Raw genomic sequence first — 13941 nt, 5'->3', positions numbered from 1 at the left:
TTGTTTTGTTTTGTTCCTGTTCTTATTATGACCTTTGCGGTTTTATTCTGTGAACCACGTTGAGATCTTCAGATGAATGGTAGCATACAAATTAAATGAAATTAAAATTAAAAATAAAATTAAATTTAAAAATAAATATTCATGAGAACTATATTACTATGCAGGAAGCACAATTATAATAATAATTTTATTATTTGTACCCCGCCAATCCGACTGGCTTGCCCTGGCCACTCTGGGTGGCTTCCAGCAACTATAAAAGCATAATGAAACATCAAACATTAAAAACTTCCCAATCCAGGGCTGCCTTCAGATGTCTTCTAAGAGTAATATAGTTCTTTATTTCCTTGACATCTGAAAAGAGGACATTCCACAGATTGGGTGCCACTACCGAGAAGGCCCTCTGCCTGGTTCCCTGTCACTTCGCTTTTCGCAATGAGGGATCTACCAGAAGGCCCTCAGAGCTGGACCTCAGTGTCTGGGCAGAATGATGGGGGTGGAGACTCTCATTCAGGTATACTGGGCCTTTGAGGCCGTTTAGGGCTTTTGAGGTCAGCACCAACTGTTAAGTTGTGGGTTGACATAGCAGACGACACAGCAATTTCTCCAAAGCAGCTCTTTATTTTGTAAGCTGGAATAGAACTGACTAGCAAACAGCTCAGCCGGCCTGCTTTTATAGGCAGCCGGCTGTCAACATTGTAGCAACAACAACCCAGAGTTTCCCGCCTAAAATAACTGATATGGACCTGAGTGAAAACTATCTACAGACCTGAGTGAAAACTATCTACAGTATCCCCCTGCTGGCCCAGGGTGAAACTTCACTACATAACACCAACACTTTGAATTGTGCTCGGAAACGTACTGGGAGCCAATGCAGAACTCATGTTATATGGTCCCGTTGGCCACTCCCAATCACCAGTCTGGCAGCTGCATTCTGGATTAGTTGTCGTTTTGAGATGTTTCTGCCCTCTTCTCTTTCCCAACCATGTTTGTAAAGGACACTGCAAATCTTTAATCACATCAGATTTCAACTTGTAGGAATTGAATTGTCTTTACTGAATAGAAACTGCATTGATTTCTGTGGAACATGCGGAGGACCTCAACCAACACATATTTGTTTGTTCCCCCCCCCATAAATTTACATCCCACCCTTTCTTCCATCACTGGACACCATCTCAGCAGCACATCTGGGGTTCCCAGCTAGTCACCCATCCAGGCACTGACCAGACCCGGACCTGCTTAGCTTCCACAAGATGGGCCTTCAGCCATGCCCTGGCTGAGAGCAATAAACCAACTGGCAGGCGATGTAGAATCCTTTGGCAGCCACTCAGAACTCCACAATCTCTTTCCTTTCCACAATCTCTTCACTTTCTTCCTCTGTTCTTAGGTGGAAACAGAACCTCGCTGTACATCACCTTCTCCTCTTCCACCAGTCGGAGCCCATTTCCTAAGCAAGACTTAGCAGAGCAGAATTTGATGGTGGCGTAGGTGATGGTTGAGCCCTGCAGGAACAGAAGGAATGTGAGGGTGCCATTGGTCAGCAATGAAAGCAGGAGGGGCCTGGAAAATAACCTCCCTGGGTATCATATCTGGTATTGTGGACACTGGTTGGCAGCAGCTTTCTAAGTCCTTCACAGCCTTACCTGAAGAGGCCAGCGGGATTGAACTTCTGACCTTCTACATGAGGAGCATAGGTCCTACTGTTGGCCTGCAGTCCTACATAGCCGGAGCTCGCAGAGAAGGAAGCTTTTCTCCCACTTCCTACTGCTTGATTGGCTCCCAGGATGTTTCCAAGCACAATTCAAAGTGTTGGTGCTGACCTTGAAAGCCCTAAACGACCTCAAAGGCCCAGTAGACCTGTAGGAACGTCTCCACCCCCATCGTTCAGCCTGGACACTGAGATCCAGCTCCGAGGGCCTTCTGGTGGTTCCCTCCCTGCGAGAAGTGAGGATACAGGAACCAGGCAGAGGGCCTTCTCAGTGGTGGCACCTGCCCTGTGGAATGCCCTCCCACCAGATGTCAAGGAAATAATTATCTGACTTTTAGAAGACATCTGAAGGCAGCCCTGTTTAGGGAAGTTTTTAATGTTTGATGTTTTATTGCAATAACAACAACAACAACAACAACAACAACAACAATTCTGTTGGGAGCTGCCCAGAGTGGCTGGGGAAACCCAGCCAGATGGGCAGGGTACAAATAAATTATTATTATTCTTAATCAGCATTTGTGAACACAAAGGGATTTAGCTCTAATGGTACAGCCTCAAAAACCTAGGGAAACATACCTACCTACCTATCTACCTACCTGTAAGGTGCTGAGAACAACTGCCTAGATCCCTCTGAAATGCAAGAGCTATCCTATCCTAGCTCAGTTTTCTGGGGTGCTTTTTGACATCAGCCAGACAGATGCTCCTGGGAAGCTCACAAACAGGCTATAAAGAGGAGAAACAGTCCTCTTTGGTCATCTGGAGCTGCTGGTCATTGCCTGCAAACATGGAACCAGTCTTTAGTTATCAGTGGCAGTAACTGTTGATATTTAATAATAATAATTTATTATTCATACCCCGCCCATCTGACTTGGTTTCCTCAGCCACTCTTGGTGGCTCCCAACAGTACATTAAAAACACGATAAAGCACCAGACATTGAAAACTTCCCTAAACAGGGCTGCCTTCAGACGTCTTCTAAAAGTCAGATAGTTGTTTATTTCCTTGACATTTGATGAGAGGGTGTTCCACAGGGCGGGCACCATACCGAGAAGGCCCTCTACCTGGTTCCCTGTAACCTCACTTTTCACAGGGAGGGAACCGCCAGAAGGCCCTCAGAGCTGGACCTCAATGTCCGGTTGAACGATGGGGGTGGAGATGCTCCTTCAGGTCTACTGGGCCTTTGAGGGGTGGAGATGCTCCTTCAGGTATACTGGGCCTTTGAGGGGTGGAGATGCTCCTTCAGGTCTACTGGGCCTTTGAGGGGTGGAGATGCTCCTTCAGGTATACTGGGCCTTTGAGGCCATTTAGGGCTTTCAAGGTCAGCACCAGCACTTTGAATTGTGCTCAGAAACGTACACAATAGAGATCTCTGCCCACAAGCTTGGTCATTTATTGGCCATCATCGCATCTTGCAGTAGCACCACATTCCATAAAAGTAGTTAGGCAGTTTTTCCGTGGATGTAACTAATATTACACATGAATCTCCTCGCTTACTTGGTCGTGTTCCTGCAAAACTGCTGTTTGGGGCTCCTCTGTTTCAAGACCACCCAGTTCCTCCTCCTCCTCCTCCTGTTCTTCTGGCTCAGAATCCTTCTGGCATTTCACTGCTCCCAAAGAGGACAGAAACAGAGCCAAAGGCTGAAAAGGTACACCCAATATTATTCACATAAGCATCACAGTATCCTCAAAACCCACCACATAACTACCAGTCTTTTTCTGTCCACAGTAGAGAACGAGGAGAATCATCAGAATCACAAACGGGACTGCCAGATATACAAATGCCAGCGATGGACCTGATGATGGAGAAGGATCTGAGAAAAAAAAGGAAAAAATGGTTAGGTTATTGTGTTTCTAATAAGGCTTCCTTGTCCTTGGATGCGAGACAGGCAGAAAATGTCATGCAAAATAAATATTCAACTTCTGAAGAGTAACTTTCAGGACAAGTAACTAGGGTCAGACTTTTCTAGACAAGTTGAAGAGGAAAGATGTTTGAGCCCTGCAAATAACACCTCTCTCTCTCCTTTCAATCCTTTCAAATATGAACTGCTCACTCTTACCCAACAATAAGGCTGAGGTGATGTATGGAAGTGAGAGCTGGACCATAAAGAAGGGTGATCGCGGAAGAATGGATGCTTTTGAATTCTGGTGCTGGAGGAGACTCTTGAGAGTCCCATGGACTGCAAGAAGATCAAACCTCTCCATTCTGAAGGAAATCAGCCCTGAGTGCTCACTGGAAGGACAGATCCTGAAGCTGAGGCTCCAAGACTTTGGCCACCTCATGAGAAGAGAAGACTCCCTGGAAAAGACCCTGATGCTGGGAAAGATGGAGGGCACAAGGAAAAGGGGGTGACAGAGGACGAGTGTTCTCGAAGCGACCAGCATGAGTTTGACCAAACTGCGGGAGGCAGTGGAAGACAGGAGGGCCTGGCGTGCTCTGGTCCAGGGGGTCACGAAGAGTCGGACACGACTAAAAACTCAACAACAACAAAAGGCATAGGAAATAAAATAGATGACATTTATAGGTTACAGGGAATGACAGACATTTTGCTCAATCTCCCCCCCCCCTTTTTGGCATCCAGTGTTGCCCCCTTAATACTTCAATCAACACAGAAAAATGGAATACCCTTCTGCTAAACTGAGCTCTAACTTTCCCCAAATGACTCACCGGGGACTTTCACCATGATTTTCACCCTCTGGCTCCGGAAAGAGGTCACCCACCGGCCACTAACGTCTTCCTCATAGCTGCAAGCAAATTCTCCACTATGGTTGAGCTTGGCTTTCAAGATGCTAACAGAGGCATTTGAGAAGTTAGTTCCAGGTTCTCTGAAGCTCCACACAGATCCTTCATCGCTGAAGGTTATCGCAAGTCCATCCCTGTAGAAAGTGAATCTTTTCTGAGTCTCCCCCTCGTTGGCCAGGCAAGTGAGGTTTAGCGAGTCCCCTTCGTTCACCGATCCAGGTGGAGGATCAACTATCAGCATCGGAGCGGGAGAGTGATCTGGAGTGATCGTTCACAAAGGAGAAGCAATCAATTGAGGACAATGACTTGGCTCAATGGTTAAGAGACTGTGGTCCACTTGGCTTTTAGAGCGAAGGCAAGTATTTTGGCTGGACAGCTCTATGAAAAGTCATGACTCTGACGCTGGCATTCTGCTTCGTCGATTGCCAGCTCTGTGGCTGCAAGATTGTCACAAGAGCGCCTGGATTAAAATTCTCCATCAAAAACTTCACTCTTGTGGTTTATCACCACAACAGCTACTCACTTTGGGTTTTAGTAAAGCAAGCAGTCTAATTTGTCAGCGCCTGAATGAGACTGACACGGGACGCGGGTGGCGCTGTGGGTTAAACCACAGAGCCTAGGACTTACTGATCAGAAGGTCGGCGGTTCGAATCCCCACAACGGAGTGAGCTCCCGTTGCTCGGTCCCTGCTCCTGCCAACCTAACAGTTCTAAAGCACGTCAAAGTGCAAGTAGATAAATAGGTACCGCTCGGGCGGGAAGGTAAACGGCGTTTCCGTGCGCTGCTCTGGTTCAGCAAAAGCGGCTTAGTCATGCTGGCCACATGACCGGGAAGCTGTACGCCGGCTCCCTCGGCCAATAAAGCGAGATGAGCGCCGCAACCCCAGAGTCGGCCACGACTGGACCTAATGGTCAGGGGTCCCTTTACCTTTACCTCTAGTTAAGAACTTAATTAGTTCTGGAGGTCCGTTCTTAACCTGAAACTGTTCTTAACCTGAAGCACTACTTTAGCTAATGGGGCCTCCCGCTGCCACTGCACGATTTCTGTTGTGTTCTCATCCTGAAGCTAAGTTCCTAACCCAAGGTACTATTTCTGGGTTAGTGGAGTTTGTAACATGAAGCGTCTGTAGCCTGAAGCATCTGTAACCTGAGGTACCACTGTACAGTGGTACCTTGATTTGCGAATGGCTTAGTCGACAAACAAATCGGCTCCCGAACGCCGCAAACCCGGAAGTAAGTATTCTGGTTTGTGAACGTTTTTCGGACGCCAAACGTCCGACACGGATTCAGATTGAGTGCAGGAAGCTCCCGCAGCCAATCATAAGCCGCACCTTGGTTTTCGAACGGTTTCAGAAGTCGAACAGACTTCTGGAATGGATTGAGTTTGAGAACCAAGGTCCCACTGTACCTTATTACCTTCTAGGCAGTCTGAAATCCTTTCAGAACCCAGTGCTCCTCTCCCTCTTGTGTTGCGAATCAACAAGACAACGCCAAACAGTAAAATGCAAGGATGCTCACCTGCCATGGCTACAAAGACAAGGTTACTCTGTGAGGAAAAGATTTCCTCACTTGAGGGCATGATCCAGTACACACAGCTGTAATTCCCAACAGTATCTTCATTGACACGGAACATCTCATAAGGCCCCATTCGACTATTGGGCAACTCCTTGAAGGTCTGATCCTGCTGTTGTTTGAAGAATGTGTATCCTGCCACCTCCAAACCATCAGGAGCTGAACAAGTGAGAATCACCTTTTCACCTTTCATGTAGATGTGGTGCTGGGGATCCAAGGAAAGAATTGCTGCAGGTGGGATCTCTGGAGAAGGAGAGGAAACCCAGCCAGTCAGGAAACAAACGAATGAAAACCAGAGGACGAAGACACTCTGAGAAGGAAACTGAAGGCACACACTATGAAAAGCGCTTCCTATGTATTACTTGTCTCTACTTTTAAAAAGCAGAGACATCACCTTGCCAACAAAGATCCGTATAGTTAAAGCTATGGTTTCCCCAGTAGTGATGTATGGAAGTGAGAGCTGGACCATAAAGAAGGCTGATCGCCAAAGAATTGATGCTTTCGAATTCTGGTGCTGGAGGAAACTCTTGAGAGTCCCATGGACTGCAAGAAGATCCAACCTCTCCATTCTGAAGGAAATCAGCCCTGAGTGCTCACTGGAAGGACAGATCCTGAAGCTGAGGCTCCAAGACTTTGGCCACCTCATGAGAAGAGAAGACTCCCTGGAAAAGACCCTGATGTTGGGAAAGATGGAGGGCACAAGGAGAAGGGGACGACCGAGGACGAGATGGTGGGACAGTGTTCTTGAAGCTACCGGCATGAGTTTGACCAAACAGGAGTGCCTGGCGTGCTCTGGTCCAGGGGGTCACGAAGAGTCGGACACGACTGAACGACTCAACAACAACTTATATTACTTGTGGGAAGTACAGGAGTGTCTCTGGCGCCATCTGGTGGCCAAAAGGGAAAAGGTTAACCGTGGAAAATGTTATGTTCCTTTCAACATAGAAAGGGAGAAGAAATATAAGGATGAATAATAAAATTCATGGAATAACAGTGGGCCAGCAAAATAACAAAATAAAAGCGTTCGCGGATGACATTGTATTAACCTTAGAGCAACCAAGAGTGAGCATACCGGATGTGGCAGAAGAGATAAATAGATCTGGAAAATTGGCTGGCTTTAAATTAAAGAAAGGGGAAACCAAGATGCTGGTAAAAAACATGGATAATCAAACAAAAAAAAGACATCGAATCAGAATGTGGGTGGAAAATAGAGGATGTACATTTCCAAAATAAAAAACAAAAAATGAATAAAATAAAACCTACATAGAGCAACAGTGTTGTGTGTTGCGTAGGCTCCTATTTGTTATGTGTAAAAGGCATTAGATACCTATTAGGTCCATACATTATCATATAGTGTATATTCCACACACAAAACAGTGACTATTTGTTGTGGACAAAGGACAGCTGGACATATAAAGGGCCCCATTACCTTCCATAGCTTAGGGCCTCATCAAACATAAATCCGGCCCTGAATCTGCGACTTGAGGAAGTTCTCTAAAAATTGTGCATGGATGTATTTAACACTGAGGTGCCTCCCTTAAAACCCAATAGCCCTCCGTTATGTTGCAGAGGGGGCAAATTATAGGCACATACCAACATATGTGGTAGGAATGTCCACAAATAGAACTACTTTGGAAGGAAGTTTTTAAAGAGATCTCTCAGATAGCAGCTCAGACAAACCCAGTGACCACTTAATTTATATACTTCAGATATGGACCAATGAAGAAGGAATTGATAACACATTTATTAACAGCAGCTAGAATGGTAATAGCCAGAACTTGGAGAAACTTGCAATTAATGAATATTGATCACCAGTGTAACACAGTCTGACAAACAGCTGTAATGGAGACGCTGTTGCAAAAATGGAAGAGGAGGGAAACAAACGGCATAATTTTTATACTGCATGGTGTTATTTTATTAAATATACATATGAAACAACACATGGATGAGAAATACAACATATATTGCAGTATGGTGCAGATAAGCAAGCACAACTCATTAGCTCGCTCCTCTTACTCAAGTTGATTTGCTGAAGAATTCATTATACTAGTTTACTGTAACCACCAGATTATTGTGTACTGAAAAATAATGTGTTTAGTATTATACCCCTCCTAGTGACCCATTCTTTGTTAGCCATGTACGTCTAATTATTTAATTTTGTAACAAAGGGTGTGTGTGATATTTTTAAAATAAAAAAGTGACACCCTTACATCCCTTGGAACTGTGGCAAGTTCTTAAAGAAATGGGGGTGCCTGATCCCCTCATATGTCTCCTGGGAAATCTCTATGTGGGACAAGAAGCTACAGTTAGAACTGGATATAGAACGACTGATTAGTTCAAAATTGGGAAAGGAGTACGACAAGGCTGTATATTGTCTCCCTGCTTATTTAACTTATATGCAGAATTCATCATGCGAAAGGCTGGGCTGGATGAATCCCAAGCTAGAATTAAGATTGCTGGAAGAAATATCAACAACCTCAGATATGCAGATGACACAACATTGATGGCAGAAAGTGAGGAGGAATTAAAGAACCTTTTAATGAGGGTGAAAGAGAGCACAAAATATGGTCTGAAGCTCAACATCAAAAAAACGAGGATCATGGCCACTGGACCCATCACCTCCTGGCAAATAGAAGGGGAAGAAATGGAGCCAGTGAGAGATTTTACTTTCTTAGGCTCCATGATCACTGCAGATGGTGACAGCAGTCATGAAATTAAAAGACGCCTGCTCCTTGGGAGAAAGGCGATGGCAAACCTAGATAGCATCTTAAAAAGCAGAGACATCACCTTGCCGACAAAGGTCTGTATAGTTAAAGCTCTGGTTTTCCCAGTAGTGATGTATGGAAGTGAGAGCTGGACCATAAAGAAGGCTGATCGCCGAACAATTGACTTTTGAATTCTGGTGCTGGAGGAGACTCTTGAGAGTCCCATGGACTGCAAGAAGATCAAACCTCTCCATTCTGAAGGAAATCAGCCCTGAGTGCTCACTGGAAGGACAGATCCTGAAGCTGAGGCTCCAATACTTTGGCCACCTCATGAGAAGAGAAGACACCCTGGAAAAGACCCTGATGTTGGGAAAGATGGAAGGCACAAGGAGAAGGGGGAAACAGAGGATGAGATGGTGGGACAGTGTTCTCGAAGCTACCAGCATGAGTTTGACCAAACTGTGGGAGGCAGTGGAAGACAGGAGTGCCTGGCGTGCTCTGGTCCAGGGGGTCACGAAGAGTCGGATACGACTAAACGAAACAACAACAACAACAAACAAGAATGGAAGTCAACTTTACCTGGGTGGGTTGATCTCACAAGAAGGATCTGGAGACAGGCTGGAAGTACAGAGCAAAGGAGAGATGCAGTGAGAAATGGTGTGAATGTGAGATAGAAAGCGAGTTTCCCCCATCTGAGGAGGGCAGAGAGGTCACCAACCTGTCACAAAAGCGGCAGACTTCATGCTCTGTCCGTATCCTTCAAAGATCACCCACGGCTGGGGGACCCAACTCCCTCCTTGACTCTCTCTCTCTCTCTCTCTCTCTCTCTCTCTCTCTCTCTCTCTCTCTCTCAAGACAGACAACAAGCTGGTGCTGCTGAAACAAACCCCAAAGACAGGAACTGCAACACCACACCTTTACCTCCAGCACATTGACAGTTGGCATTTCTTGATCTGATGTGTAGAGATCTTTCCTATTATGCTTAATTCAAGAGTGTTCTGGGACCTTTTCTCTGTGTGAAAGAAACAAGCAGAAGGTTCATGATGTTTGAGTTGTTCCTTCAGAGAAGCTGAGTACAGCTGACTTAAACTGGTTCCCTTATTTCAGGGGTGGCCAACTCCCAGGAGACCGCGATCTACTCACACAGTTAAAAACTGGCAGTGATCTACCCCTTGGTGATCTATCACAAACGTCCAGTGATCTGCCGGCACATCACAATCCACCTGTTCAACATGCCTGCCTTATTTCTTCTGTCAAAGTCATGCTGACTACAGATAATACAGCTGGGAGGAGCCTGGGTTTCACTTTATCTTTCTGTCTCTCTTCCTTCTGGTGTGGTGTTCTATATATAGTGTTTTAGTCTTATTATAAGTTATTGCAAGTTTAAGTTAAAGTCTGTTGTTACTGGATTTCTTATGGATGGTGCCAATCCTGAATGCATTGGATTTGTGACCACTATGCTCATTTGCCTTCAGTAAAGCTCTCTGCTGGATGAAATATCAATTGCCTTTGGTCTACTTTTTGGGAACTCTGCAACGTGTTTAAGTTTTTGCTCTGCTAGCGATACGTCGGAATTCTCCTCTGGATCAATATTGAGCAGAATTTCAAGGACATGAACCCTGAGCTCGGTGCAAAACTCAATCTATAGGCCATAAGCTTTACTCGGCCCCATCAAAGAGCTGCTAACCACATCTGATCTAGCTGTGACAATGCCATCACTTGTTTTTATCTGTGTTCAAATAGATAGTGTAGATAGATAGTGTCCAGTTCAGCCTGGGTTGGTTAGAGCAGAGTTTCCCAAACTTGGGTCTCCAGCTGTTTTTGGACTTGTTGTTGTTTAGTCATTTAGTCGTGTCCGACTCTTTGTGGCCCCCTGGACCAGAGCACGCCAGGCACTTCTGTCTTCCACTGCCTCCCGCAGTTTGGTCAAACTCATGTTTGTAGCTTCAAAGACACTATCCAACCATCTCATCCTCTGTCGTCCCCTTCTCCTTGTGCCCTCCATCTTTCCCAACATCAGGGTCTTTTCCAGGGAGTCTTCTCTTCTCATGAGGTGGCCAAAGTCTTGGAGCCTCAGCTTCAGGATCTGCCCTTCCAGTGAGCACTCAGGGCTGATTTCCTTCAGAATGGAGAGGTTGGATCTTCTTGCAGTCCATGGGACTCTCCAGAGTCTCCTCCAGCACCAGAATTCAAAAGCATCCATTCTTCGGCAATCAGCCTTCTTTATGGTCCAGCTCTCACTTCCATACATCACTACTGGGAAAACCAGAGCTTTTACTATACGGACCTTTGTTGGCAAGGTGATGTCTCTGCTTTTTAAGATGCTGTCTAGGTTTGTCATTGCTTTGTTTTTGGACTACAACTCCCATAATCCCTCACTAGCGAAACTGATGGTCAGGGATGATGGGAACTGTAGTCCAAAAGCAGCTGCAGACCCAAGTTTGGGAAACACTGGGTTAGAGCATGGGACTGATAATGCCAAGTTTGCAAGTTTGATTCCCATATGGGACAGCTGCCTATCCCTGCATTGCGAGGGGTTGGACTAGATGATCCTCAGGATCCCTCCCAACTCTACAATTATGTGATTTTCAAAGTAGCCAGAATGCAACCATGTGGAGAGGGGGGGGGGGCATGAGAAAGCATCAGCCCCCTGCAAATTCAAGAGCACAGTGCATGGCTTATTGGTGTGTACACCATCAAAACAAATATGCAACATAAAGTCCAGGAAACTGTAATAGAAAAACAGATAAAAACCTGGATTATTAAATTAGAATGTAATAACAACAGTTCCTTGCCAGGAACCTAGGTGCTGGCCTGCATCAACATGCTGCCTGGCCCCAAAACTGACCACAGGAGTAAAGAGCAGAGCTCACCACATCCGTCCTTGCTGTGCTTTTGCCTGTTAACCTGTTAACCAAAGCGCTTGAGAAAATGACAAAGCAGCAGAGTGAGGCTGGAGGTGAGAAAGAGGAGGGATGCTGCCCACTCAGAAAGGGGTCATGCAAACTTGAGAAGCTGATGGGGCCAAAGTGGCCTCTCTGAGCTCAGCCTCCTCTTCTTAGAGTGGGCAAGTAGATGCCCCTGGTGGGAAGCGGCAGTAGAGCAGAAACTGAAACCCCAAGGAGCAGGATGAGACGCTTAGTAATTGTCAGAACATCCTCCTCCATTGCAGATGCCACAATGAAAATATCAAGCTAAGCCGGGTCCTGCTTTGGAAATCGCCTTATACCGAGTCAGACCACTAGCCCATTTAGCTCACAGATCGGCTTGCCTCCCCTTCCCCTAAAAAGTTGCCTTTTCCCGAGCCAGCCAGGAGTCGAACCTAGAATCTTCTGATCCGTAGTCAGACGCGTTATCCATTGCGCCACTGGCCCTTGGACGCGTATTACTGTGGCTGGTTTGGCTGAAGACAGAGCTGACTTAACATACATTCAGCATCCTGACTTCCCTCGGCTGGGAGAACTAGGAGACAAAGAGGCGCAGGGCAGCCTCCAGATGTGTTTCTTTCCCCTTTCCCAACCTATAAAGGCAAATAGCGGGATTATTTTCTTGTTCATCATAATCAAATGCAGCAAACGGCAGGCTCCAAAGAGCTCAGTGCCAGATTTGCATGCATCTAATCCGAAAAGGGAACAAAGCAGGGATACTGGTCGGTCCTCTGAGATCCCTTCCATTATCCTAAAAACTCATCGCTGTCAAACGACGCCCAATGCGAATCCCATAAACCGCGAGCAAAGCTTCAAAATTCCCGCGCGGCTTCTCATTTGCCCAGTTCGTTTCTCGGATTGTAAATGGACACTTCTGATTGGATGGCGGGGGAAACTAAACCAATGAGAGCGAACTCTCGATTTAACCAATAGGAAACGGACTCCCGTTGGCGCTAAAGTGAAGGAGCCTTAGTTAGCCAATGACAAACAAACGCTTCCGCTGCTATTTGCATACTAAGTTGCCGACCAATAGGAATTTGAGTGTTTGAGGTGCTAATTTGCATGAGACTCGTATAAATACAAGCGGCGGCGAAGAGCGCTTCATTTCTCTCTCGGTGGTTGGTGGAAGCGTTTCGAGATGCCTGAGCCTGCGAAGTCGGTTCCCGTGCCTAAGAAGGGGTCAAAGAAGGCCATCACCAAGACTCAGAAGAAGGGCGACAAGAAGCGCAAGAAGAGCAGGAAGGAGAGCTACTCCATCTATGTCTACAAGGTGCTCAAACAGGTCCACCCGGACACGGGCATCTCCTCCAAGGCCATGAGCATTATGAACTCCTTCGTCAGTGACATCTTCGAGCGCATCGCTGCTGAGTCTTCCCGCCTGGCCCATTACAACAAGCGATCCACTATCACTTCCCGGGAGATCCAGACCGCTGTGCGCCTGCTGCTGCCCGGGGAGTTAGCCAAGCATGCCGTGTCTGAGGGCACCAAGGCTGTCACCAAGTACACCAGCTCCAAGTAAACTTGGGGAAAAAATCCTCCACTTAAACCAAAAGGCTCTTTTAAGAGCCACACAAATTATTTTAAAAGATGGAATCACTGCTGAGTTCTGTTTCCTTGGGCTTCTAAGTTGTCTCCAAAATAACTACTACAATATGGCCACCAATTTCAAAAGTAACAATTTAAAACGTATTAAAAGAGATTGGTTCAACAGAGTTACTAGAATTTAAAGTAGGGGTGGGGGTTTTATTGGTGTAATAAGTATTAAGAACTGTTTACCAATCCAGTACAGGAAAAGGCACGTTACTGTTTTTGGGGAGACAACATTGTTCTCTTGTGATAACTGATAACTTATCAACCTAACACTAGTCCCTTCCATAAGCACACATTGAATAGCTAAATATGCATTTTCTAACTGGTGATAAACCATTTTCTTTTGTGCAGCTTCGGGATCTTATAATATAGTTTTATGTGGTTCTATGGTGTAATGGTTAGTACTCTAGACTCTTGAGTCCAAGGTTTTGAGTTGGAATCTCAATAGAACCTACAACTTCTTATTTTTCCCCTTGAGTCATATTGTGCAAACGTTCATTAAGAATTTACCAAGTCCTATCACTTCCCCAATTTTATACTTCTCTCAAAAATGTGGCCAGGTCGCTTCCTCCCCCCACTCTGCACTTTGTACGATATATTAATTCTGATTTCAGATCTGTGAAACTAGAAACTGAATCCATTTCTTTATTGTATTGAGTCTGAATAGTAAAATGTATGTAGTTGTGTTCCTTTACAACCTTTTCA

At 45.8% G+C, this 13941-nt stretch overlaps 1 protein-coding gene and 1 pseudogene across 2 annotated transcripts; one reads left to right on the top strand and one right to left on the bottom strand.

The window, feature by feature from the left end:
- Window positions 1-1128: 1128 nt before the first annotated feature.
- Window positions 1129-9898, bottom strand: LOC310828924 (low affinity immunoglobulin gamma Fc region receptor II-b-like). Its single transcript, XM_083707002.1, has 8 exons — window positions 9577-9898; window positions 9438-9540; window positions 9299-9337; window positions 5961-6257; window positions 4369-4701; window positions 3410-3514; window positions 3198-3307; window positions 1129-1499 (listed from the first exon to the last, which is right to left on the bottom strand). The coding sequence occupies exons 2-8, from the start codon at window positions 9460-9462 to the stop codon at window positions 1362-1364; spliced, it is 1047 nt and encodes a 348-aa protein (XP_083563128.1). The 5' UTR covers window positions 9463-9540; window positions 9577-9898; the 3' UTR covers window positions 1129-1361.
- Window positions 9899-12769: 2871 nt separating this feature from the next.
- LOC310830580 (histone H2B 7 pseudogene) lies at window positions 12770-13243 on the top strand (annotated as a pseudogene). Its single transcript has one exon. The product of its transcript is annotated as a histone H2B 7 pseudogene (transcript).
- The last annotated feature ends 698 nt before the right edge of the window (window positions 13244-13941 follow it).

The sequence above is a fragment of the Podarcis gaigeae genome, assembly GCF_964106915.1.
Source record: "Podarcis gaigeae genome assembly, chromosome: 13".
In the NCBI taxonomy this organism is placed as follows: Eukaryota; Metazoa; Chordata; class Lepidosauria; order Squamata; family Lacertidae; genus Podarcis; species Podarcis gaigeae.
Note: the sequence above shows the minus strand (reverse complement) of the source record. Positions and strands in the feature narration are given on the sequence as shown.

Excerpts from the sequence above, each read along its gene's own strand:
- LOC310828924 (XM_083707002.1), bottom strand. The coding sequence starts at position 9,462 with ATGAAGTCTGCCGCTTTTGTGACAG. Across the intron at positions 6,258-9,298 it reads TGTGAGATCAACCCACCCAG|AGATCCCACCTGCAGCAATT; the intron begins GTAAAGTTGACT and ends CTCCTTCTCCAG. Across the intron at positions 3,308-3,409 it reads CTGTGGACAGAAAAAGACTG|TGAAATGCCAGAAGGATTCT; the intron begins GTAGTTATGTGG and ends CTTTGGGAGCAG.